Source organism: Echeneis naucrates, chromosome 16 (genome assembly GCF_900963305.1).
Source record: "Echeneis naucrates chromosome 16, fEcheNa1.1, whole genome shotgun sequence".
Lineage (NCBI taxonomy): Eukaryota > Metazoa > Chordata > Actinopteri > Carangiformes > Echeneidae > Echeneis > Echeneis naucrates.
The window spans coordinates 12,524,301-12,552,221 of record NC_042526.1 but is presented as its reverse complement, the minus strand read 5'-3'; the positions used below and the strand labels follow the sequence as shown (position 1 = coordinate 12,552,221).

The 27,921-nt window shown below is 39.0% G+C and overlaps 1 protein-coding gene across 2 annotated transcripts; it reads left to right on the top strand.

Moving 5' to 3' along the window:
* The first annotated feature begins 1,135 nt into the window (after window positions 1-1,135).
* Window positions 1,136-26,742, top strand: chd2 (chromodomain helicase DNA binding protein 2). 2 transcript variants are annotated; one of them, XM_029523563.1, is made up of 42 exons: window positions 1,136-1,328; window positions 2,790-2,854; window positions 2,986-3,054; window positions 5,591-5,646; window positions 7,154-9,153; window positions 12,278-12,512; window positions 13,072-13,158; window positions 13,350-13,411; window positions 13,885-14,025; window positions 14,364-14,543; window positions 14,707-14,846; window positions 14,961-15,186; window positions 15,276-15,376; window positions 15,471-15,512; window positions 15,605-15,783; window positions 15,912-16,036; window positions 16,145-16,361; window positions 16,444-16,533; window positions 16,664-16,854; window positions 16,945-17,133; window positions 17,259-17,421; window positions 17,620-17,772; window positions 18,462-18,533; window positions 19,301-19,450; window positions 19,541-19,689; window positions 20,258-20,354; window positions 20,438-20,530; window positions 20,640-20,813; window positions 20,953-21,122; window positions 21,217-21,258; window positions 21,363-21,502; window positions 21,594-21,732; window positions 21,833-21,983; window positions 22,125-22,247; window positions 22,373-22,495; window positions 22,927-23,064; window positions 23,272-23,388; window positions 23,681-23,859; window positions 23,949-24,048; window positions 24,155-24,347; window positions 24,491-24,737; window positions 24,824-26,742. In XM_029523563.1, the coding sequence occupies exons 5-42, from the start codon at window positions 9,008-9,010 to the stop codon at window positions 25,107-25,109; spliced, it is 5,550 nt and encodes a 1,849-aa protein (XP_029379423.1). In that variant the 5' UTR covers window positions 1,136-1,328; window positions 2,790-2,854; window positions 2,986-3,054; window positions 5,591-5,646; window positions 7,154-9,007; the 3' UTR covers window positions 25,110-26,742. The 2 variants fall into 2 exon arrangements, with proteins under 2 accessions (XP_029379423.1, XP_029379424.1); XM_029523564.1 differs by lacking the exon at window positions 13,072-13,158.
* The last annotated feature ends 1,179 nt before the right edge of the window (window positions 26,743-27,921 follow it).

Genomic DNA, 27,921 nt, shown 5'->3' with positions numbered 1-27,921 from the left:
GAAAGGAAATAACACAACAAGCATTTTTTGTCATCTTAACAGATCCTGTGGGTAAGCACTTGCTCATTCAACCTCCTATGTTCATTTGACTAGTTATGTCTGGTTTTTTTAATGCACTGGCGGAGCACTCCTGTTGCTAGGCTGGGGATCTTTTTTAAGAAATCTTCCATTGTAGCGAGCATGCGCCGCTGTGTTCAACCCCTCATTGGCCAGCGATGGGGGTGGAGAGCATACCACATTCTCCAGGCTGTCCAACAAAGGCTCCACTGACTGAACAGTCCATTTTTTTGCCAAGTTCAGTTGATGCAATAGACTTCTGATTGTATTTGTTGGCATATATTTATTTCTTTTCCAATAAGATAAATGACAAGAAAGATTAAATGGATGTGGTCATGTTGCCACAGGCAGGGCAGGCAGTTGTAAAGCAACCAACATTGATTTTATTATCTGATCTAAAAACTGATCTTATACCTGAAGCAGCATTTATAACTGGAACAAAGTTAACCATGCCTAAACTCATTTGTGTGTAAGCCACACTGCTAAGATGATATTGATCATTTATTAACAGCTCGACACTTACCCGACCTGCTCAGGTCCCAGTGAAGGAAATGTTTCAGAGAAGATGAGTCTCTTTTGGTTTTTAAACACTTTTCTGAATTTATAGCTGATGCCAACTGTGTTTTCAGCTGAATGGCTGAACAGAGGGAAGGCTGGGAGTTTTTATTAGTGAAAAACAAAATAAAACTTCTTTAAAATGGGATACAAACACTTCATCCTAGCTGCATGTTTAGTTACACAGTAAAATAGCATTATGACGTGTGGGTACGACTCAATCTTTGTAAAATTATACACATGTAACTAAAATCCTTCTTAAAGGTATTTGGTTGGAGGCCACGGGGTGTTGCGTTTGATTTGAACCAGGCTTTGCTAATCTGGATTATAGTAATCCTGTCCAAAACATACAAACCAAAAAAAATCAAGAGATAAATAAAAATCAAAGACTAAAAACATGTGAAGTTGGGCCTGCTTTACGTACCAAACTGTGTTTTTGTGAGTTAAAAGCTGAGTTTCGGCTCTCCTTCGCTGCTAACGCTAGCTAGATGGGGCTGGAGAGGAAGTGGAGCTTACGTTGAGAGGGAAGGGGGCAGAGCCGCCGAGGGATATCAGCTCAGGCAGAGGCGGAGGGACGGACACACACCACAGAGCGGCGAGGCTGTGAGCACGGAGGGCGGAACGATGCGGCCCAAACGCCCGGCGAAAACCACCGAAAATCGGCCCCGAACCGGAGGGGACGGCAGGGGGGGGAAAGACACGGCCCGGAAAAACGGGTAAGAAACTTACCGGGAATCGTGCGATAATAGCAGCGAAATGGGAGCCAGGGCTGTCGGGCAATATGGAGGAGAGAACGACAGTTAGACGCAGCGTTGTAAAAAAAAAAAATGGCCATGGCGGTGTTGTCAGCCAGGAATAAAGAACACGGTCTGCTCGGTGTTTACTGCATTAATTTGTCTTTTAGACGGATAAATGTCCATGTTTGAGAGCTGTGTTTGTACTTGAGTCAGTTCAGATGTGGACAAGCACATTTGTTCTCGACCTGTTCGGAGTTATTTCAACCTACGCATTTAAAATTTGCTTTGTCCTTGAAAGGGCAAATGCCCTTGTCAGAATTTTGCTCGACGAAAACACAACAAATAAGCAAATGTTTCGTTTTTACACGACGTGTCGAGGCTGATTGACGCCAATACAACAAGCTGCTGCATATTTTTTTTGTTTATTTTCAGTATATGCGATTTTGGGGGGGTTTTATCGATTTGCAAATCCCAAAAATATTTAAGAATTGTTAGTTTTTTTGCTTTGTTCAACCACAGAGTGGGCAAATGTAGTTCCTAACACCATTTAAGTACGTGGGAGATGTTTAAAACTTATTATTTTATAAATAGTTAAACCAACCGTGACAAGTTGTAAAAATGATAAAAAATATAATCACTGACGACTACATTTGAATTGTGGACGAATACACTTAAACTATATTTGATATGTTCACCAAATAAAGGTTCTATATATTCTAAAGCTGAGATGTACTTCGAAATACAAAATAGGGTGTTGGCTTTTAACCCTTTCAGGTACTGAATGAAGGGGTAATTTAAATATGTACATTCATTTTGTTTTTCCATATTGCATTACACCTGCAAGCCATGTAAAGAAAGATTTTAATGCTTGAAAGCTTCACAACAAGTAGGAATTTGAGGAAACTTTAAATACTGCTTAAAATTATTTATTTATTTATTTTAAAAAGAATCACCTTAATATCATCGTCTCATGGACATTGCTGTTGGGCTATCCACATTTGAATGCAAATACTATACATACTAATCTATCCATCTATCTATATATATATATATATATATATATATATATATATCTACAATCTATTGCAACAGATATTCGTGTTTTACAGTATATTGTTAAATCTTTAAGGATTAGGACCACCCTACACATAACAAAATGTCCTTTATAAGCTGTTCTCAACCGAGTGTTACTGTTGAATACCACTTTAGTTACATTTTTAGCCACCAAGACATGCACATGAAACATTTTGGTGACTAAATATGCGACCGTTCATTTCTAATTTACTTAATATGTTAATGAGCTCCGAAATATTCTCAAAAAAATATCTAAAATAGAACTTTTACCCAAAAATGTCCTATTCATGTCCAATTGTGCATGCCAACATGTTTTTGTTAATAAAGACAACAGAAATGATCTCAATTATGTTTTATAATTTGCAGGTATCCCCCTTGAGGCTTCACATACTGTCTAAAAAGAAAGGAGATCATCGTACCTGAGCGAAATGGTATGTTTTTAGTAACCAGTCCAGGCTTTGCGTCTTTCTTACTTCTTTGTTAGTACTGCCACATTTGCGTAGCCAGTAGGGTGTGCTGTTGTCACTATTCCTCTCTGAACCTTTACTTTTCTATTTTCAAGGGTTGACGTTAAGTCACCGTGGAATTGTGAATGGAAGAATTCTGGCAATTTGCACTGCAACGGGGATCTGTAAGTATCAATCTGAAGATGGGCTAAATTTTCACAGAACATTCCCTGCATGCTAGCCTCGCGGTGAACATCATTTGACTGTTTTTACTGCCCGCATAAACATAAACAAAGTTATGTGAACTTCACTTCTCTGACAGTGTCATTAGTGGAAGTAATGCTAACTGCAATTTCCTACAGTAGTTTGTTTCCAGTAGTAGCAATGACGATCACATTTGCTAGTTTTTGCCGCCTAGTGTGCAATGACAGTGATGTTCACAATTATCAGATGCATGTACATAACATCAATACCTCTTTGTGTGGTAGTTGTTTTGTCATTAGTTACTTTGAAAAAATATTATATATAATAAATATGCACTTTTAATAAATACTTCCTTAAATGACATATTCAAGTAGTATAATTGTATGTCTTCAATAGTGACTGCTTGTTTTGCAGTATCTTTCATCTATATTCATCCTATACCAGTGTCCATTCAATAAAGTTTTGACATGACTTATAGTCTTAGAGTTAACAAATTTTCAAAATTGAAAGACAGATTCCTTCATATAACCAATTGCTATAAACATCTAATGATTATAAACTAGCATTCCCATTTGCTATAGACACATTTTAAAGTAGCTAACCAACCTGTGAAACATTTGCATTTTTAAGTTCATTACCTTGCAATAGCAGTGTCTTGCGTAACAATACCTATAATTACATTTCATGCAAACGGTCTTATCTGAAACAATGATTTTGTACAATGCAAGTAGGCTACTAAGCAAGAAGGGAATTTAGTGGGTTTGTGATCCCTAAAGACTTGTCAGAACATGTTTTGTCGCTGTTGATGCCTTGCAGCCACTTTTAGAGTTATACTCAAATCAAAAGAGTTCTTCGATGACATGGTGTTATACGCAAAAATCTTGCATTACATTAAGAAAGATTTTTTTTCTCGTGTTTCCATATGACAATAGATCAACCTGCACAAACAAATTTAGAAACATTCAATAATTTCATTCAATGTCAGCAAACTGTACATTTTGTAATGGAAATTGTATCACAACTTATGTGATTATATATTATTAAGTTGCACTATAGAAATATTACTTTTAATGGGGCCAATTTAATGGTAAATGTATTTTACAGGGTAGAATTTTTATCAATATGCATTTGCTATAATGCAAATTTCATATGGGGTGGAGTCTGTCCCTGCTGACTTCAATGTTTATGAACTGCTTTTGATTTGTGACACCAGGAAAAAGGCTTGGGACCCCCAAATCTTTGCCAAATGAAAGCTAACAGTGTTTGCACCTTCTCTTAATCGACAGCAGTGATTTATAAATGGTGTCAAGATTGTTACTCAGTATACTAAATCACCAAAATATGAATTATACAGCCACTCTTGAAGTCATATGAATGTAATTGATCCCAAATGAGGGGAACATTTGCAATATTATAACAATTCCTTGAGAATAGTGAACATTTCTGGGACAATGGCAGTAAACATTAATTATGTACTTGTTGTGATCAATATTAGTGGATAATGCTATTGCCCCCCCCCCCCCCCCCCCCCCACACACACACACACACACACACACACACACACACATATATAAAAAAGGGCAAATTCAAAACCCATGTGTTGGATGAAAACCAGTCCTAAAACATACTGTGAGCCAAAGATGTATCATTGAACATTTTCCATTGTATAGTCTATTCAGATTAAATTCATACAGCAAGTTAGTGTGAACAGCGAAACGTATGCTTACTTTTCTCTTTACGTTCCTTATATGTGGAAAATGTAAATGCAAACAGCGAGAACACTCAGACAGAAAAGGCATAAGCCTGAAAATCTGGCAAAAAGAAAAGAAAAGCCAGGCTGCATAGTTGGGTTGTTATTGTTTGTTCACTTGAGTATCAGAAGTAGACATTGATGCACCATATAGCAAAAGAATGGGTAGCCCTGCACAGAATGACTTGTATTTAACCCACTTGCACATGCATTACTTAAAACTGCGATGTGCCTTGTTGACCCTGCACAACAGGTGTTTCCCTAGATGCTTTTTTCTATCCCGACAAAATAGAGCAGCGTCAGTACGAGAGTCAGGTCAATCCAAAGCCCCTCTAAAGACATAAAGATCAGGTGCTCTTACTGTGGTAATCATGGACATTATTGGTTAACTATCTGATTCCTCTGGTTAAATAGACTTAAATAGTGTTTAGTCTAAAAATATTCAGTGAAAATTGATTTATTAAGGAGTAAAACTTTTTATGTCTGATATCAAAATACTTATATTGAATGTATATATTGAAGGTGTATTATGTTAAGTTAGCTTCACAAATTTGCTGTACAGAATATAAACTAATCAATTATTATGGAATTGGGAAAGGATTGTTTGCGCCAAGAAGTAGTTTCAGTAGCTTCAGTTGTAGTTAACATTTTTAAATCTTAAGACCATAACATTTCAAGTAATTTAATGTTGACTCCACTTACCTGCTTTTTTTTTTTTGTTAATCTGATTCATGTTAATACATATATGTTCCTTATCTCTTCTACAGTGGAGACGTTGACCAGTGTGAAGATTTTCAAATGTGAAGAAAAAGAAGTCAGCTCTGTAAGTTCCTAATGTTTGACTTGTTTATTAATGCTCCTGCTTTCTGGGCTTTTGAGTATAATGAATAGAAAACTTTGTTGCCACGTGTTCTTTGTATCTCACTTTGATTTCTAAAGAGGATGAGGATATCTCCCTCCTATTTGAAGCTGACGTAAATGATAGAGTAAATTGTTTTTCCTGCTGCCAATCACATTAAGTTTTCATGGCTAGCAAAAACCTAGATGCCAACGGGTAAAGGACAGACAAAGGAGAGTTCATTTAACTAACTTTAATGTCGTTGAAAAACTATTTCTATATTACTACTTTCAATATTAAGATTGTTGATTACTATCACTTTTATTATTTTTAGATCATTGTGGCTTTATGTGGATATTGGTTGTATGCCACCTGTTGTTTCCTTATAGAGAAAGCCACACAGTTGTTTCAATATTTGCCATTTTTGCGAAAACATCTGACAGGTTATTGGCCTATATTGAAAACTATATAAAGCATTAGCAATATAATGTCATTGTTATTTTTGAATTACATTTTTGGATGCAAATACATGGCCATTGTTTGAAGGGCTGTTCTATTAGTTAAGGGATGCTATTGTGTTGTCCATCTATGGATCCATCATGTCTTTGCTTTGATGACTCTGGCAATTATGTCAACATTCAGCCATTTATATCATTTTGCATACAGCATTGTTGGCCTACAGGCCAGTGTTTTGTTGTTTTCATCTTAATTTGCTTGTGGTTTGTCTATTTATTTATTTATTTATTTATTTATTTACAGTTTTTGTCTAATTGGGTTTTACTTGTAAACCGTGATATCAATTGGGAAAAATTCCAAATTCACCATACCCTGGTGATCAGCTGATGATTTTTTGGGGGGGGGGATTGTTGGATTATTTGCTCAACTCAAGCTTCATTTTGCCAATTTCTTAAAATTAGCCAAACAATATGTTGATTCGGAGCCACATATTAACTTGATAGGAATGCAATCTCCAGTACATCTTGTTGAGCTTCTCACTGCCATAACTTTATGCTAACCATTTTCAATTGTGAGAGCTTCAGTTAACTGCATATTACGTTCTTGTGTATGTTTTGTGTTGTCGTTTAGTAAGTCAAGGTGTGGCTCTAAGAGAAAATTTTGAACAAGTGATAAAATGAGGCTGGATTGTAAAAAGCCCCTCCCGCCCCCCAAATTCACTTCCTTTATTATACATTATGTCAATACAATGACTTTGATTAAGCATTTGGAAGAATGGCAACTGCTATTTGTATTTAAAAAAAGTTTACGTTTTTTTTTGGTTTAGTTTTTTTACTACGTAATTCTTACATGCAGTTCAGAGTAACAGGTGCGCTTGCGCGGTGCTAGCTAACGCAACTGAAAGCTAGCTACGCTTGCCCCCGAAGTGTATTTAATCTGGTTTAGCATGCCTTATAATTGCTGGACAGTGAATCATTCTTCATTTCAGTTGCACTGTGGGCTTACAACTTTCCCTTCTTTTTTTTATCCTATCAAGACGCCATTCAACTGGATATTGCTGAAGTGGAGACTGCGTTGTTTAACGTGAAGATGGCAAGTGATTTGGCAGTTAGCCAAATTTTGACAAGATGAAACCTTTTTTCTGGCTGGACATTGGCGTTTGGATTTTTTACTTTTTACAGCAACATGGACACTGGAACACCGTTGCTGGCTGTGTAGTGGACTCGTTGAAAAGTTATTGATGTTTTTGCGAAACACAAAACCAGCCTTTGTACATTTGATATTCAAATGTTGTTTTTAAATAAAGTGTATGTCCTCGTAATTTTTTTCCCTGGCTTTGTTTCATTAGGTAATTGATCAGAATATCAAGGATATTTGGCGTAATATTGGATACCGGTGAAGTCCTCAAGTTCGGCAGTGGGTTTTAAAATTTCTGTTAATCCAAGCAACAAATCGCTTTTGATTGCATTGACTTTGTGTCACTAATCATTTTAGCATGACCACGAAATAATGAGCTAGCGTGAATGCTTAAGCTTTATACTAGGTTGATGAATTACCTCAGGTACTGATTTCTTTTTCTGCTGTTGTTGCTTTGCAAATTAAAATATTCCCTTAATTGTTCAGATAAAAGAAACATTGTCACCCAAAATGTACCTTTTGTGGTTCAATCAGTCCCATTGGAAAATCTTAAGTCAATCATTTTTAAAACGGTTTGGGAGGAAACATCCATGGGTGTAAAATACTGAGATTGGTTTTGTCCTGACCAGAAATGGTTTCCAAAGGCTCTCTAAAATGGCTCCTGGTTGTCCTCCTTCCTGTCTGAGCAGGAAGTGATGCAATTGCTGCTGCTGCAGCAGCAAAAAGCATTTATATACTTCTGCAGCCTCTCAGTACTTTTACCTTTTTATGAAGTGGGGAGGAAGCATTCATTGTCATGCTTCTGTCCTGGGACCGACGATGTATATAAGTAAATATTAAAGCAAATTTTAAACATAATGAAAGGGGTGGGACTTAAACATCACCTGAGTGTGGGCTAAATGGAAATAACGTCAATCAAAGGCAAAGCATTCAGAGCTAGGAAGGAGCTCTAGATGGCGGCTGAGCCTTGGGAAGGGTGCCATGGGCTTTCGTCAGACCGTTTCTCTTGCCTGTTTTTCGACCGATACCGCTTGATTTTGCTGAAAACTTGAAGGCTGTGGTTGTACGATCGTTGTTTTATGGTGAATTCGGGCATTCGGTGTGTTTTTTGGGCTGATTTGTCGAGCCGTAGGGGCCGTCTGTGCTGAGGGAGTGCTTGTCGTTGTTTTCCATACTGGGCTCTGGCAGCCATGGCGCGCCTCCATTTTTAGTGTGCTGCTCTCCTCTGTCGCTCAGAGCCTGACAGCAGATCAAGACTGTTCAGGCCTACCAGCTTTAGGAAACAACGCTGTTTGTTGTAATTTATTGTTAAATTATTATCATTGTTCATTTTTTTACAGTCTTGTCATTCTTATTCGAGGCGGTTAAATATTTAAAGGCTGTGATAGCTGGAACGCGAATCTAATAGTTCATTTATAGGCTACCACCTTTCTTCACATTGAATTCGTATGTTTACATTGTGTGATTCATAATTTACCGATTTCCGCATCCTTAAATCTTATTTTTCTAATCCTTCATCTGATGACGCAGTTAGAATTAATTGCATGCGGCTTGATCTGTGGACTAAATTAAAAGACATACGATGGATATTTAGCTTATTGTAACAGCACCTGTGGTTTTTCACATTTAGATCTAAAGTAGCGATCTAAGTAAATATCCTCAAATCTTTCGATTTAATGGCTTTTTCTCCTCTCGTGTCGCACCGCCTGGTTTTAAACTGCCATCTGAGCAAAGGCGATCTTGTGGGACTTGTATGATAGTTCATGCTTCCTGTAACTTTTTGACAGTAAATACCAAGACAAAAGATCATCCTATCAGCGATTTTCAGGATACTACGATGATGAAGAATAAAAGTAAAAAACAAGAAGATGAGGGATCGACGCAAAGCAATGCATCAAGGTATGAGCCCTATACTTTTTTTACCTTTACCATATCTGCTATGATTGTTTACCTTGTCAAGCATGGTTGATCACCTGTGTATACATTTGAGATGTGGTTTTGATGAAGTGCACTAGTGTCATGAATGACCTTGCTATTGTTTAATAGCCACACCCTGATTTTCCTACCATTTCTTTACTCAATACAGAGGTTTCAGGCCTGTGTCTAGAGATCATTGCCCTCAAGATGTATGTGTTAGACCACAGGAAAACTCGTTTGTCCTGTGTTATTCTTCAAATGATATGTCACACATGTTAAATGTCCTGTCCCAATAATGTAATATGACCTTGTCTTACTAGTTGGTACTGCATTGCACCATTTTATCAACATTGATGTTTCGTTTTTATTTATTTCAGGAACAGTGTTTTGCTTTGGCATCACTCATGATCGTTTATATTTTTAGTATTTTGTGTAAGATTTATAGATACTGTACTTTATCATTAGTTATGACCTGAATCCATTTTTATTTTAACACTTATCTGCACTTTTTTTTTTCTTTTTCAACCTGTATTTAAAAGTTTTGACCAAGTATTAGGAAATACAATTTTGGTTATAAATAGTTATTTTTGCACTCTAAAAATCCTTAAGATTTTATCCCTTGTAAATAAATTTCACTTGTTTTAGATTGTGAGGAAAACTATTTAACTACTGTATACTATTAAGTTGTATCAGTGTCACATGTTAATGTAACACCTCTATAACCATCAGCCTTATATTTGTTCCTACAGGAAGGTTATTTTTACTTTGCTTTTGGGCCTTTTGTGAATGAACAGTTTCAATTTACATATTTCTCTGCTACAGAAGGGTTTATGATCGGTATTGTCAGCTTATTGCTTTTACTCATCAATTAATATATTTTATTCACTGGAATTTATCACATAATCCTACTTTCATTTGTAAAACATCTGAATAGTTGAACATTATCCATGAATCTATTCTGATCTGTCGTTACATCTCTTTAGCATATTCGTAGAATGTATGTTAAAAATGTCTGATTATGTCATGTGAATGTTTGAGCTAAACTATGTTGATTTTCTGTTGGAATCTGACTATTTGTATACTTGTCAGCTGCATGCCCTATAAATACCCCACGACTAAGGGTCTAGCCACCTGTGACAATGTGGTGACAGTTTTTTTTTTTTTTTTTTTTTTCCAGTATTGTCTGTTTTTCTTATTATAAAATAACATTTGCAAGTGTGTGTTTATCATCCTCAGGTAATTCATTTTATTTATACATCACTTTCGGTGGAGACACTATACTTTGACAAATAAATGATGACTTTTAAACTCATCAGATCATTTGCATGTTGTCAGGACAATGCAGACATTTGAAACCCAAGTTGCAAGTTGAGGTTAGAATTTCTGTTTTCCTATTTATTTTTTTACTGAACAATGAAGCCTGATTGCTATAGACTTCCATGTTTTTTGAAAAAGACACAGATTGGGATGCTAAATGCAGGTAATCACCCTTGTAGGATTTTACTGATGGTACACTGCAGCAGGTTACATCACACTTGTAGGTCTTTTTGTTTAGTTTTTTGTTTTTTGTCTGTCTGTCTGTGTGTGTGTGTGTGTGTGTGTGTGTGTGTGTGGGGTTGATCTTGTGGCAGCCATTTTAGTACTTTAAGTTCAGAGTTAAATATGTCCTCAGCCACTGATAACATCTTAATTTTCTCAGACAGACAGATGAACACTGTGGATATGCAGAGCTGAGTAAAATGAGCAACATAAAAACTGCTCACTTTGTGTGACATATCTTAGCAGAGCTCTGTGTACAGTCTGTCCTGAGTCACAAAATGGCCCTTGCTTTGTGTGCCCAGCTTGCTCACTTATCTGTATTAAAACTCTGCTCAGAACTACATGGAGGAGGAACAGGAAGAGTTTAGGGCTTGCAGAGCCTGCACATCACACTGCTATTGGCTGGACTTCCACGTAGCAAGACGTCACCCAATAGTGATTCAAGATTTTGTTTAGTCCCACCCACTTTTAAATACCCTTAAAGCGGAAGGAGCCACTCACTTCCGACTTTGGTGGCTGATGCTGTGAAAAGAAACAGACCAGAATATAATTTAAGCACCAATAACATAATTATTAAGCTGCCATCAGTTTTCATGTTTCCCTCCGTTGTAATTGCTGTAGATTTATAAATAGTAGAATCTAGGCAGGGATACTGTTTATACATTTAATGTAGCAAATATAAATCATTTTAGGCCCATTTTTAGCCATGGAAATACCCAATATATAATAATATAATACACAGAATAAACCTACCTACTCATAATTATGCCTATATGCAGGTGGCTGTGAGACATTTACAGCACTGATTCCTGGAGATTAATTCTGAATGGGTATAGCGCCCTCACATGTTCAGACAAAATACTGCAATCTGAAAAAGCCAGACAGGGGAGGTCACACTACCAGGACACTTTCATCCACTGATCAACTGAAATATTATAATGCTGCTTAATCTCCTGATGTTTCTTTTGTCAAATAATGGACATGGTTTTCAGACCTCTAAAAATGAAACCATGAAGAAAACTGGTTCAAGTACAATGCTCACAATTCATGTTCATTTAAGGTGAGGAGCCTGTGATGTGTGGGACAAGTAGACAGAGAACATAGGATAAACACACCTACATACTTAATCACTGACCCATTTATTTATCGAGCTAAAGATTCACACCTATCCAAATCAAACCTAATCAGGAGTTCAAGAAGCAGTGACACCTTGTTAAATCCAAAATTATCCCAGTTTTAGCTTATTTTTGTCCCTCAAACCTCTGAGGCTTTTCAAAGTGACTTAAGGAGGATTTGTTTGTCTTAGCAGGAATGAGGTTAGTGTAAGGCAGTTAACTGAGAGGAACCTGATGTAATTAGGTTTCTCTTTCCTCTCAGAGTCACAATTTACTCGTATTTAGTTCCTACGGTGTCGTCTTAGTGAGACTGTGCAGTTTGAATTTTAAGGCAGAAAGACAATGCCAATATCAATTCACACTTTTGCCATGTTGTAGTTGGGTGAACGGTATCATATAAAGTAGCTCAGTACACTTAAATTGAAAGAATGAACATTTTCTTGTTCCTGTAGCAATTCAGCTTCGGAAGAATCCAACCACTCTGCATCGGAGTCGGGAAGTCAGTCAGAGAGCGAGCATGGCAGTGAGAGGAGGAGATCCCACAACTCTGAGTCAAACAGCTCCTCAGAGTCAGAGAGTCACTCAGAGTCAGAGAGCGAATCTGCAGAGTCCAAATCACAGCAGACAACAGCAGAGGTCAAAGACAAGCCTGTTAGAAAGAAGGAACGTCTGGCAGATGTGAAGAAGGTAAAGATCACTGAGCTTTAGAGAGCTACCTAAGTCTTCTGTGGTGACTTACTGAAGCAGATTATCCTTCCTGTCCTAATAATGGTTAGTGGTTTTATGCAATCAGGTTAATGTTATTAAGACGTGGTATGTAGGACAGTTGTAGTTGCACCCATAATTCTGAGTGTTACTTAAGCGATATATATCTATTTTAATTGAACTTAATTTGTGTCCCACTTGGAAAAAATATAAATTTTAGGTTTAGAATTATGTTTGTGATTACGTTAGAAACATAAGTCCCCACGCTCCACCTTAACACTGAATATTTGCAGCTTTCATTTTTTTCTATAATCTCTTCCAAACACCTTGTTTTTTAGGCATCTTGGACAGTCGTCACTTGCGCGAAATTTAATACACAAAACTTTTTCTAATAATTTAGATAATTGATAATGAAAATAACTGTTAGTCGTGTAGCTCTATAGCAGAGACTAGTAAATTAGAATGAGTCTGGGACTTGTCATGTCTGTATGGTGGTGCAACAGACTGTTGCTCTCTGATAGCAGCTTGTCTTTGATTACAGATGTGGGAAGAACATCCAGATGTGTATGGGGTCAGGAGGTCAAATCGCAGTAGACAGGAGCCAGCTCGTTTAAACATTGGAGCTGGGGTAAGCAGATGTGAACAGGGTAAAGATGAACTATGAAACTGGGTAGATGAACGATATGGACGATAGCATCAGCTGTTTAAAACTGAGCCACTTGAGCCATCTAGTGGGTGTCACGTGGAAGTGCTGATACGTTTCACATGGAAACGCAGCTCGAACTCAAATGTGTATCTGCTGTGTTGATGGTTTTGCAGGGCAGCAGTGACTCTGAGGGTGAAAGTCCCAAGAGGAAGCCATCGCGGGCTAAGAAAAAGGAGTAAGTTTGAAGACTATGAATTTTTTTTTTTTTTTTTAATTTCTGTTGTGATTTAGTGTTTCATTTGCCTTTAATTTATTTGGAAAGATAGCACCATATTGCATTACACACTACACGACAGAATATTTTTGTTACTAAGATTTTTATAATTTAACACTTGATCCATACAGTAGTTTTTCACAGTGCATGCCTGTGTGTGTCATTCTGCTGGCAGTGCGTGTTCATTTTGTGATTCTTATCATTTAATGCTTATTTTTAAATGGGTATCTGTTTGGCTCAGAATGGGCTCAGGTAGTTTCAGCCAGCCAGGTGATAATTCTACATTGCTTCAAATTTGATTGATCAGATCAAGTTTTCTCCCTGCTGAAATTGGGTTGTTCTTAACACCCCATGGCCAGTATTTCATGAAATTATAATTGGTTAAAGCAGTGATGGGCCTTGAGGGTGAACTTGTGGCATTTCTTTGTTGTAAGAAATATCTGGAAAGATGATGACTCAAATGATGAAGAGGAGGAGGAGGATGAGGAGGAGGAGGAGGAGGAGGAGGCTTCGGACAGTACAGACAGTGAGCAGGAAGAGAAAAAAGTTAGATCCAGACGACTTCCTGCTAGAAGGTAAGAGTGTAGCGAAGCCTGGCCATCAGACAGCTACCCACTGGTCATCTCAAAATCATTCCATATTGTGTGAGCAGTTTGATGAAATATTTTACACCTGAATCCTTCAGCCTGTTGTTCTAAACATCTGGGCTAAAGAAAATCATTCCAAAAGTTTACAAACACAATAAAATGTCCTGAAAATATTTTTCCCATTACAAAACATGTGGCTGCAGTTTTACATTCGGCCACTAGACAGCCAGACTGAGCAAACTCACTCTGTGACCAGTGATCACAGAGATTGATTCCTCATCTCTAAATGGTTTGCACATGTGTGTGCTTAACTCTGTGTTTTATAGACCTCAGACCAAATCATCAACAGTCAAAAAACAGCAGTCTCAGAAAGGACGAAAGTCCAGGAAGCCGGAATCATCAGCTGAAGAAGACGACGATGAGGACGACGACGATGACGATGACGATGATGAGGAAGACACTCCAAAGAGACAGACCCGGAGACGGGGTGCAACAAAAGTCAAAAGGTGCATTTCTAAACACAGTGGGGTTTTTTTCTCCTTTTTCTCCTCTCAACGTTTCAGTTTTTTTTTTTTTTTTTTTTTTTTGGGGGGGTCGTACGTGTCCTTTTGTGGTGTCGCCTTCACCTGTACATAAACAGCTACCCCTTGTTATTCTGTTATGCTACAGTTATAAAGAGGACCAACATGACTTTGAGACAGACTCTGATGACCTGATTGAAATGACAGGGGACGCAGGCGAGGAGCAGCAGGACGATGATAGTGAGACCATTGAGAAAGTCATGGACACAAGAACAGGCAAAAAAGGAGGTGATGCTTTTTCTCCTTGTTTCTCCGCCGTTTTGAAAGCTACAGTTTACCATTGAAACAGATTTGGTCAGAGTCTAAATAGATTATTTTTATTTATTTTTTTAACTCTTCTAGCCACTGGAGCTTCCACTACTGTGTATGCGGTTGAGGAAAATGGGGACCCATGTGAAGGTTTTGATGCAGAGACCGATGAGGGGGAGACTCATTATCTGATTAAGTGGAAGGGCTGGTCCTACATCCACAACACATGGGAGAGCATGGACTCATTGACACAACAAAAGGTCAAGGGATTAAAAAAACTGGACAACTACAAGAAGAAAAGCGAAGAGCTCAATTCCTGGTGACAATTTTAGTCTTGGCATTAACGGTTTATTTCCATACACACTTCTTTTTAGGATGTTGAATTGTTTATCCTGTCCCTCTTTGTAGGTTGAGGAAGGCCTCTCCTGAGGATATAGAGTTTCATAACTGCCAACAGGAGCTCACTTCTGACTTAAACAAGCAGTTTCAGATTGTGGAGCGTGTCATAGGTAACAAATTTGTACCAAACATCCCAACCTCAGCTTAATATTGGATAAGGAATAATATACATGACCTGCACTAATATTATTATTTTATAAACAGCAACAAAAACAGGAAAAACTCCAGGATCCTCTGATTTTCCCTGTAAGTCAATTTTCCCATTTTCCACCATCTGTCACATTTTGCCTTACTAAGTGCTTTAATAATAACAAATTATTTGTCTGTATTTGAAACAGCTCATAGTCACAAGACGCCATCCTCCAATGAGCCAGAGTATCTGTGTAAATGGATGGGATTACCTTATTCAGAGTGCAGCTGGGAAGATGGAGCTTTGGTCAGGAAGAAGTTTCAGCACTGCATAGACAGTTTCACTAACCGAAACTCCAACAAAACTGTTCCATCTAAAGACTGCAAGGTGAGGAGCACAACAAATCTCTACCCTTAAAAATTCAAACATAATGTGAATTTATCTGTAAATGAAAGCAAAAAAACATTGTAAGAGGTTTTCTGGGCATAACTGAAGATATTTTCAAATAATTTCAGGTGTTAAAGCAAAGGCCAAGGTTTGTTGCACTGAAGAAACAACCTTCATATATCGGAGATGAGAATTTAGAGCTGAGAGATTATCAGCTGGCTGGGTTGAACTGGTTGGCTCACTCCTGGTGCAGGTACTGTCAAATTAAATATAATAATGTGTAATGGTACTTTATTTGAAAAAGAAAAGGAATGGGAAAGAAAATAAACTATCCATTTTCTTCTTTCTTCCTCTGCTTCAGGTGCAATAGTGTTATTCTTGCTGATGAGATGGGACTGGGAAAGACCATCCAGACGATCTCCTTTCTCTCCTACCTTTTCCACCAGCATCAGTTGTATGGACCCTTCTTATTGGTGGTGCCTCTGTCCACTCTGACTTCCTGGCAAAGGGAGTTTGACATCTGGGCACCAGACATGAATGTGGTGGTCTACCTCGGTGATGTAATGAGCAGGAAAACGGTAAGTTTGTTTGGTTTGTTTTTTGTTTGTTACTGTGACATTCCCAGAATGAATGACATAGACTTTGTTCTGCTTCGTGTAGATTCGTGACTATGAGTGGGTGAACCATCAAACGAAAAGAATCCGTTTCAATGCACTATTAACCACTTATGAGATTCTACTTAAAGACAAGGTAGGTGCACTGACAAATCACATGGTAATGTGTGAGTCTGTAGGCGTGTTTTTTTTTTTTTTTTTTTTTTTTTTTTTACAGTTTATATGAATAGAATCAATCATTTAAACTGCTTAACATCTGTCCCTAGGGTGTGCTTGGGAACATTAACTGGGCATTCCTGGGTGTGGATGAAGCTCACCGGCTGAAGAATGATGACTCCCTACTGTACAAAACATTAATGGAGTTTAGGTCTAACCACAGACTCCTCATTACTGGTACTCCATTACAGAATTCCCTGAAAGAGCTCTGGTCACTGTTGCACTTCCTCATGCCTGACAAGTGCGTCCCATTTCTGATGCTCAATATGATACCAAGAATCTGTTTGAATTCCAACGAGAGTGACGATCGTTATGTCTGATTGAACTAAAGGTTTGATTCCTGGGAGGATTTTGAGGATGAACATGGGAAAGGAAGGGAAAATGGTTATCAGAGTCTTCACAAGGTCCTTGAACCATTCCTTCTCCGACGTGTCAAAAAAGATGTAGAGAAGTCTCTGCCTGCTAAAGTTGAACAGATCCTCCGTGTAGATATGACTGCACAGCAGAAACAATTTTACAAGTATGACTTTTTACCTGTGTTTTTTTTCTAACATTTTTATTGAATATTTATTTCACATAAAGTACCTCAATTATAGGAGGATTTTCTCTGCTCCAGAAATGTAATTTGTTCCTGAATATTTCCAGGTGGATTTTAACAAGGAATTATAAAGCTCTTGCCAAAGGCACCAGAGGCAGCTCAGCTGGCTTCCTGAACATTGTTATGGAGCTCAAAAAGTGCTGCAACCATAGTTTCCTGATTAAACAGCCTGAGGACGGAGACACTGAAACACAACAGGAGCACCTGCAGGTAAGTTTTATGAACCTTCTGTGGCTCCAGGTGTTACCTCAGGATAACTCTGCACTGTAAAGGAAACTAAACATAAAAGCTGTGTCTGAACATATTAGAAACTACCGTACGACTGTTTCACCAGATAGCTCAGTGATACATCACTTTACTCTCTGGCTTTACTGTACAGCCTTTTCACATTCATTTTGTATTTCATAGAGTCTAGTGAGGGGCAGTGGGAAGCTGGTGCTGCTGGACAAGCTGTTGACCAGACTAAGAGAAAGAGGCAACCGAGTCTTGATCTTTTCCCAGATGGTCAGGATGTTGGACATTCTGGCTGAATACCTTGCAAAGAACCGCTACCCATTTCAGGTATGGTTAGCACGGTTTGGATTGAATTCAGATTGACTATCAATTTTTTGTTTCAGCACAATACTTAGGTAGCCTGTGTGCCTTTTGTAGTTAATATAAATCATGCTAAGGGTCTGCGTTGCCAACTAAAAACCAGTACCTGATATAAATGTGTTATTGCGCCAGGCTATGCAGACCAGTTAAATCCTTCTATCATAGTCACACGGTTTCTTTTTTACTGAGTCATCGTAAATCAAAAGGATGAATGCACAGGATAATATGTATGAGCATTGATATTTTTACAAGCATAACTATGTGCATCTAGCTTGACAGTTTATGAAGTCAGACAACAGCTGTTGGATGTTGTTTTTATTTGTGTTTATAGTCTTTTGGGGGGGTTGCTTTAGGGGAGTTTGACTCTGGTGAGGAGATCGAATGTCAGTGTTGGTGCAAACATACTTTGTTAGGCTGAGTGTTCATGAGGTTATTTATATCACCAAGATATTTTCTACTGAAGTACTGTCGAAGTACTGCAAGTCTGTCAACTGGGGTTGTTTCTGCTGACTTAGTCTTTGCAGTAGACTGTGATTAGTATGACCTTATAGACGGGGTACAATGACATCTAAAGGAGGGTGATGCCGAGGTTAGAGCGGATAGCTGGCCAGGAAATCTTCAAAAGTTAAATCGCTGTTTGTCTCTCTCCTCTTCAGCGATTGGATGGCTCCATAAAGGGAGAAATTCGAAAACAAGCACTTGACCACTTTAATGCAGAAGGCTCAGAGGTATGTAATGCAATAGTTCTTCTGATTGATACTAACAGAGACTATGTCTGGAAATTGGATTTTGCTTTTCAGTAGGCAGTAAATAAAATGTTATATATTCGGTATTTGCTTTGTTTTTGTGGCTATTGAACAACTAACATTTTTCACATTTTCTCTGTATAATATTGGAACAGAGAGAAAAATGACAGGAGGTGGATGTTTAACATTTGTTTGACAAATCCAAACCATTGCACTAATATAGTCAACATATGTCTACTTCAGAAATACAGCTTTTTTAAATATGAAAATTAAAATATTTTAATTTCACTGCTTTACGTTTGTCAAATGATCCATTTGAGGGATTATTTTTTTATTTTATTTTTTTAAGTTAAAATTAACTATCAGAATATCACTGTCACTCACTTCAGTCATGCATGCAGTGTCAGGAAACAAGAAGCTGCTGACAGCTAGATGGCAAGTTAAGGGTGCAGTGAAGGGACAAAATAGCCACATGTGAAAAAATAATGCATTAATCCCAGGCTTTTAATGTGTTAATACTGACAGGTTTTTTTTCCTGTATTGATTATTAGTATTGGTGTAAGATGCATCTTCCAAAAAAAGCAAATGCCACAATGTCGTCATACTACATTCAAACAAAAATGCAGTACATGTTCAACTTGATTTTAAGGTAGTAACATGTGCAATGTGATGCCACCAGGGTCAAATAGAAGTAAAAAAATAAGTGTAGAGGATCTGTACTGTAATAACGGATGCTTTCTGGTTTTTAGGACTTTTGCTTCCTGTTGTCCACCAGAGCCGGAGGGTTAGGCATTAACTTGGCCTCAGCAGACACTGTAGTCATTTTTGACTCTGACTGGAACCCTCAAAACGACCTGCAGGCACAAGCCAGGGCTCACAGGATTGGACAGAAGAAGCAGGTAATCCACGGCTCAAAATCACAGCTGCCTTTCTAACTGTTGCATAATTAGTAAGACAATTGAATAACAACATATCTGTGTATTGTGTAGGTAAATATATACCGACTGGTTACCAAAGGAACGGTGGAGGAGGACATCATTGAGAGGGCAAAGAAGAAGATGGTTTTGGACCATCTTGTCATTCAGAGAATGGACACCACTGGTCGAACTGTACTGGACAGCAACTCAGGAAACACAAAGTAAGATGTTGAAAATAACTTGTTGGATTTTGAATATTGACAGTTTGATGCCTCTGTGCCGGTGAATAGCATTGAATATGATAGCTCAGCTGTGATGTGAGTACATTTCTTCAAGTAATGCAAAAACAAGCACTTGGACTCCAGGATGGCTCAGTGAGTTGTAGCTGGTCAGGGTCATGATGATCTCACCAACACTGATCAGACTTTTCTTTCTCTTACTTTCTATCTCTTCAAGGGAATGATTCACATTTGTAATTCATGTCCTCTTAGGCCCAACCATCTAACACTGGTTAGATTTTGGTAATAACTGAAGGCTACAGTAACAGCATTAAACAGGCCATACATGCCGTAACCCAAAGTTTCACACAGCAATATTGATAAAATTTCAGACAAATATTTAAAATTTTATACAATCCTCAATAAACATGGGTATAACTTGAAACTGGTCTGTAGTAAAGCCAAACAACTGCAAAGCAGTGATTGTAGCTTAATGTTGAGATGCTGAGGTGTGGGTGTTCATTTTCAATATTCTTGATTTATTTATTTATTTATTTTATTTTTTTCACAGCTCAAACCCGTTCAATAAAGAAGAACTGACTGCTATTCTCAAGTTTGGTGCAGAGGAACTTTTCAAAGAGGCAGAAGGAGAGGAGTCAGAGCCTCAGGTAGTACAGCGTCTGGATAGACCTACATTAAAATACCCGTTATATCATTAGAACGTTAAACAAGAATATGTCTGTTTCTGTAGGAGATGGACATTGATGAGATCCTGAGGTTGGCTGAAACAAGGGAAAGTGACCAGGGCTCAAGCGCTACAGATGAACTTCTTTCTCAGTTCAAGGTATCCACAAACTTCAGACCCTGCTCTAGTTTAAGTCCAGTCCAGTCCAAGCCCAGTCAGATATACCTTCCTTTGAACTTTTCTCAATCCATTTTTCTTGGTGTTACAGGTTGCCAATTTCTCCAGCATGGAGGAGAACACTCCAGAATTTGAGGATAAGCCCATCCGTGACTGGGATGATATCATCCCTGAGGAGCAGCGACGCAAAATTGAGGAGGAAGAGAAGCAGCGGGAGATGGAGGACATCTTCATGTTGCCCAGAAGCAGGAGCTCCAACAAGAGGGTAAGAGGAGAGTTTTCAGATTTTATTTAGGAGAGAGAAAATTATGCTTAATCATTTTCCAGTACGAAGCCAGCTTTCAGCAGGCTCAACACATTTGAACCAGGTTATGATGAATTCCACTTTTGTTTTTGTCTTTCAGGCTCAGGCCAATGATAGTGATAGCGATGTGGGCTCCAAGCTGAAGCACCGCTCCTCTGGCTCTGAGAGCGAGACGGATGACAGCGACGATGATAAAAAGCCGAAGAAGAGAGGAAGACCTCGAGCCCGGAAAAACAATGTGGAGGGTTTTACTGATGCTGAGATCCGCAGGTGAAGTATTTGGTATAATTCATTTTTTGGTGACAGTGAAGCTCAGTAGAAATTGGTAGTATCATTTAATGATGTTTCAAAACTTTATCAACAGGTTCGTTAAGGCATACAAGAAATTTGGGTCTCCACTTGAAAGGTAAAAATATTTTTATCGTATTATGTGTATCTAAATTATTTCATTTTCCTAACAATGACTAGTGAAGTGGTCTAACAGACGTAATTGCCCCTCTCTGTATTAAGGTTAGAGGCTATTGCCCGAGACTCTGAGCTGGTGGACAAATCCATAGCAGACCTTAAGAGACTTGGTGAACTGATTCATACCAGCTGTGTGACTGCAATACAGGAGCATGAGGAACACATGAAAGAGAACCCAGTCGAAGGTACATTGGTTTGACTTTTTTACACTTTACACTCTCAGATTTGACTATTTTCCAGGTCCTATAAAATGATGCATGCTTTTTTCTTTCCCAGCCAAAGGCCCTGGAAAACGGAGAGGAATTAACATCAAGATCTCTGGAGTGCAGGTCAATGCTAAGTCCATCATCCAGCATGAGGAAGAGTTTGAGCCACTGCACAAAGTAGTGCCCTCCAACCCAGCTGAAAGAAATAAGTAAGATACCACTGAGAGACTGGGCTTCAAGATACAATGGATAGAGAAGGTTCATCTGTGTTGCACATGAAATGTGACAAAACCTCTTGTGTATCCACAGGTTCAAGCTGACTTGCAGGGTCAAGATAGCCCACTTTGATGTTGACTGGGATCTGCAGGATGACGTTCAGCTATTGCTTGGTATCTACGAGCATGGCTTCGGTAACTGGGATCTGATAAAGACGGACCCTGACCTTAAACTAGCTGATAAGGTAAGTATCTAACATGAAATCAAAGGTAGATGTTTGATTTCAAGGGATAATCAAATAAAATAGAAGTATAAAACCATACATTTATTAATTTGATTTACTGAGCTGAATTAATCAGACTAACATTTGCTTCCCTTTGCACAGATTCTCCCAGACGATCCAAGCAAGAAGCCTCAGGCCAAACAGTTGCAGGCAAGAGCCGAGTATCTTCTGAAGCTGCTGAAAAAAGAACAAGAGAGTTCGGACTTGCCTAAAACAGGGGAGGAGGTATGTAGCTTTTAGCGATGGACATACTGATCCATACTGTTTTTCAAGCCATGCAGTTTGGTCTTGTTATGCACAAAAAATCCCCTTACCTCGCCAAGTCATTCATGCAATCCTTTCGTTTGAAGGTTAAAGTGAAGAAGAGGAAGCCACGGGTGAAAAAGGACAACAAGATTCTCAAGGATGATCAGGGCAATGACATCTCACCCCCCCGTCTTTCTGACAACCCATCAGAGGAGGGTGAAGTCAAGGTTAGCCATACTGTATTTGACCAACTGCAGTGTCAAATGTGAGGTGTTGGCATAGATCTGTCCATGTGTGTGGGTGCTATGGTGCCTCAAATACATTTGATAGCTCTTTAGGCTCGTGTAGGATCCTATTTCAGCAGATGTGTTCCTATTTGAGATGTTAGTTACGTATAGAGACTGTATAGAAGCTTTTTCTTTTCCCTTTCCCATACCTGCTGTAGGTGTGGAAAAGGAAAATGGATATCACTTCAGGTGTATTAAATCTTCAAGGGCATTGCATTCTCATCAGTCTATTAAGTTAGGAAACAACAGAGCCATCACACCCCCATCAGAACAGAAATGTGTATTTCATCCATATGGGGGAGATGAACAGATTAATAGTGGGCTGACAATGTTAAACTTTCATTGTTCATCTTTTTCTCATGTTTGGTCAGGATGATGGAACCGACAAGTCCCCTGCCAAGAAGAGACAAAAGAAAAAGGATAACAAAGAGAACAAAGAAAAGCAGGGAACTGTCAAAAAGGAGGACGGAGACAAAGACAAGAAGGGCACCAAGTCCAGAAAAGAAAAGGTATTTCAGAAACGTTTTAATGGCCTAAACATACGCGCTTTTCTTGGTGTGTTTCAAATGAGCATGAAAGTGAGGTTATTTGTAAATTAATGTTAATATTGATTTTGATCCATTATTGCGGTAGTGCACATCATCAGTGGTAAAATTCAAGCTGCGACTAGTGGACTAAGATCAATTGACTTAATGTCTGTTATTTTACTCTTTCAGGCTAAAGGAGCCAAAGGGAAGAAGACTCAAGGTCCAGTTCACATTACAGCTGGGTCTGAGCCCATTCCCATTGAAGGAAAGGAAGATGATGAACTTGACCAAGAAACTTTCAGTATTGTGAGTTTCTCTCTCTTTATTATCTTTGCTTTTCTTCAAATTCAAATTCCTTCATTTGTCCCCAGGTGGGGAAAGTGGAAGGAAATTACAACACAGCAAAATATTAAATTGGGTAACAACAGAAGAAAAAATTTAAAAATATTCAATCAGAGGACGCACGATAAGAAAAAAGCAATAATTCATTATCAAAGTGAAAAGTGGGATTTGATCAGAGGAAAAGGCCCATGTCTGTAGAGCTGTGTGTATGTTGTTGTCTTTGTTATTAATTTACCCAATCAATTTGTGTGTCTAGTGTAAGGAGCGCATGAGGCCGGTGAAAAAGGCGCTGAAGCAGCTGGATAAACCAGACGAGGGTCTGTCTGACCAGGAGCAGCTCCAGCACACACGCACATGCCTGCTGAAGATCGGAGACCGAATTACAGAGTGCCTTAAAGCCTACAGTGACCCTGAACATGTCAAAATATGGCGAAGGTAAGATGGCTGGACCTGATTTTGATGAAATGACTCATTCCAACCTGTATAACCCACGTAATGATTGAGTTTGTGCTTTTTATTGGCAGAAACCTCTGGATTTTTGTATCCAAGTTTACAGAGTTTGGTGCAAGGAAGCTTCACAAACTTTATAAAATGGCACAGAAGAAACGGTTACATGAGGAGGAGGTCAGTTGTTCCTGTCTCACACTGGTTTATTAAGACTCTTGAAGTGTGGGGGATGTGCTGTATGTAACCAACACTACAACACAACATTATGCTGTGACATTTCCAGAAGGAGCACAAGAAGAAGGATGATCCTGCTGGAAGGGTTAAATCTTTCAGGCCAGAACCTTCTGGTTCTAGTCGAGACTCCATGGGTACACAGCCATCCTCCAAATCCGCATCTCATCAGACTCAGTCAGGCCCCCATGGACACCATAGAGAACCGTACAATGCCTCTAATAAGCGGCACTTTGGCAACGATGGTGCGTCTGAGTGTGTCTAAAATGTTTAGAAATTTCTTAACAGCGATATTTAGACCACAAATGTCATTATGTAGAACTACAGATGTACTGGAACTCCCAAACCTTTACATATTTTTTTTTGAATTTTTCATAATTCATTACAGATCGAGGAGACTGGCAGAGGGACCGGAAATACAGTTACCCCAGCAACAGTAACCAGTCATGGCAGGGAGACCGACATCATCCGTATGATCCACATCGTTACAAGGATCACTATGGTGATCGCCGTCCACATGGCGATGCTTATCGCAGCTCAGGCAGTTACCGCAATAACAGCTCCCCTCGAAAAAGGCCATATGAGCAGTACAGCAACGACCGGGACCACAGGGGTCACAGACCCTATTACGACAGGTGAGGGTTGTTCAGACCTGGTTTGGCTTTGTGGACAAAGGGTGGTGTTTATCCATTGACTAAACTTGCTGTGATTGATATTTCAGGCATCCAGACCCCAAAAGAAGACGGCCTGATGACTTCCGTCCCAACTACCACCAGGGACGAGAAGGCCCTCTGCAGGACTTCAGGAGGATGCCAGAGCACAGGCCAGCAGGTCCACCTGGGTCAGAGCACTACACCAGGCCATTCCACCCTGAAAAACCCCCTCCATTGTTGGACCCCCGCTCCCCGCAGACTCAGAAATCTCCCCAGGACTCGCGCTCGCCTCTAGAGCGACCTGTTGACCCGAACTCTGTGGCAGACCCGAACTGGAACAACAGGAAAACATAAGGCCTGCCAGTGCAGACACTGATCTGGGAGTTTTGTCCAGGGCTAAAGCCACATATTGCTGCTGAAGGACAAGTCTGGACTCGCCAATCATAAGCTCACAGTTGGAAAGGGAATCAACATGTACCCTCTGTACCAGCAAAACCAAACTATTTTGCTTCGCCTTTCCTGCTCCACCCCCTCAGTGACTTTGGCTGAGAAAGATGTGCCCTGAAGGAAGAGGTTTGCTTCCTTCTCAACTTCACATTGGAATAATACTAAAACAAGCCTCTTTATTTAAATGAAATGACCTGATCAGTCAGTCACAAGACTGAGTGAAATGCTCATGGATGCTTAGTCCCATGGACTATTATCTAAAGAGAATTTAGGATACATGAACTGTTGACTGATCTAAATCCTAAAAGTGCCTGAAGGTTTTGGCCTTTTTGAATGGTAAATGTATGGGATTATTCCCAAAAGGAACCCTGACATGGACATTTTTTTTTTCCTTTAGCTTTAAGTCTTGCAAATGATGTCATTAGAAGATTTCAGTACAAAAGAATGTGTAAAGTGTTGTCATCTGCACCTTTAAAATGTCTTGAACATGTAGCTGAACTGAATCGTGGAGTTTCACCATGTGGGTGGCACAGTGCAACGGCCAAGTTGTTTTGGAATTTTGAATGATCAGCCAGTATGTTTCCTCCAAATACTCAACAGGTCGTTTGAAAAAGGTTTTAACAAATTCACTCTTCTCATATGTACAAATTCACGATGATTTCTTTAACTGTGTATCTATATTAATCATTGCAGTCCTGTTTGGTTCACTTTAATCACTTTCCTCTTAGTAGGCCCAATGAAACGGATGCTTTGTAAGCAGTATTTATTGCAACAACTTGTGGAAAGGTTCATAACACTATGACTTGGAACAATCCTTGACTTTTGCCTTTCAGTATTATGATGGTTAAGAATGGTACTTCGGTGTAGTTTCATTAATTCATTCACGTTTCCACCAGTGTAGGTATGTACGTATGAAAATGCTGTTAAAAAACATTCATCTATGGTTTGGACATGTTGGTTCACAGACAGTTGTGCTGTTGCTGGTGGTCAGGAATGATGGCGTTTAATTATGTTTGTCACTCTTTTCCTGTGCCAAATCATGTCCTTTTCTGCCCCTTCATCCCCCTCTTTTTTCTTTTTTCTTTTTTTTTTTTTGCTTCCCCATTTGTGCCTTAGTTATAAGTGTATTATCATACTGTATATTGGATCATGGACAGTGCTTGGGATCTAATACAGACAGGATGTAGTATTAAACAGTCAGATTTTAAGGTGGTTGCTAAATCATGACTGAAAACTGAAAACTGGTGAAGGGACCACATACTTTGGTCATTTGTAATGTGGCTCTGTGGGAGAGTTGAAACTTTGAGGGGGGAAAATGTAAACATAAATCGCGTGTGTTTCGTCCGTGGCACTGAGCCAACTTGTAAAAGTGATCAGCCAGCCATCTTTTCTTCCACAATAAGCAAGCTGCGGTTCCTGTATCATATGTTCTTTAAGAAAGTCTAAATAATTTATATTTGTCACAAAACCACTCATGAGATATGCTGTACATATGTTTGAACATATGTAATAAACTTTGTTACGCAATGGCTGACAAGGACATTGAAACTTTCATTAACACATAATCAAGGCTGCAAAGATTAACAACAATTTTACAGGGCTGCTGAGTTTGGTCTTTCATGATTCAAAACGTATAGATTATTTGAAGGTCAGAATTGGTTTAAGTTCCAGAAGTGCCCTAAAAAAGTGTGAGCTGGAAAAGACGTGATGTTTTCGGCAGGAGTAGTCAGATTTAAACGTGTTATTGTGATTCCTCCGGATGATGACGACATTAACCACATCTGCATTGTTAGTTTTAGGTCAGCACATTGAAGCCAGATGTGTGTCACAAGGATCTAAGGCGAGTGTGAAAGACAGTGAGGAAACAGATTGAGAGCAGAGACACCTGTGCACCTGCCTGTTCCTTATTATCTAATCAGCCAACCACGTGGCAGCAGAGCAGTTCATAAAGTCCCGCTGAGACAGGCCAGGCATCAGTTATTTGTTGAGATCAGAACTGGTGATTTTTTTTTTTTTTAAAGCGCAATCACAAATTGACTTTGACTGCCACATGCGTGCGGTTGCCAGACAGGCTGGTTGAGATTTTCAAAAGGCTGATCTCCTGGGTTTTTCACACACAACAGCTCTGCAGAGTTTATTCACCTGGTGGCTGAGGGAGGCCAGACCACGTCACAGACTGACTGTGTGACGCTGACCAGAGCTGGACAGATGAAAACTTACACCAACAGGATGAACTGCAGGATCGTGGGGCCAACAGTCCCGACCGAAGGTGGTGGAGTCTTGGTAGGATACCAATCAATAACTGTCTCTGTATTGTTGCTGACCACGTTTACAATTTACCATCTTCAAATGTGAGTGCAGTCTGTAGAAAGTTGTTATTGAAATATCTTGACATTTGCTTAGCAAACAATTGTTTCTCACTTCAAACATTCCTCCATAACTCAAAACAGACTTCTATGAATCACACATCAAACATCACATTGAACACAAATGTAGGAAGAATATCTCTGTATGTAAATGTTCCTTTTGAAATCTACAATGCACCAAAGCACATAAATTTGTATGATTTTCGATAATGCATCTCAAACAGGACGAGGTGGACACGAAGCTGGAAAGGCACGCTTTACGGAAATGGACAGAGAAACTAAATTTTTACTTCAAATTATTCAGGACATCAAATCAGCAGCAAGAAAGTGAAGATTTAAGTCTTAGACACAGC

What these genes read in the sequence shown, in the direction of transcription:
- chd2 (XM_029523563.1), top strand. Translation starts at nt 9,008, where the DNA reads ATGATAGTTCATGCTTCCTGTAACTTTTTGACAGTAAATACCAAGACA. An exon ending in AACTTCTTTCTCAGTTCAAG is followed by an intron (nt 20,531 to 20,639) that starts GTATCCACAAAC and finishes TTGGTGTTACAG; the next exon opens with GTTGCCAATTTCTCCAGCAT. An exon ending in CCAAGTCCAGAAAAGAAAAG is followed by an intron (nt 23,065 to 23,271) that starts GTATTTCAGAAA and finishes TTACTCTTTCAG; the next exon opens with GCTAAAGGAGCCAAAGGGAA.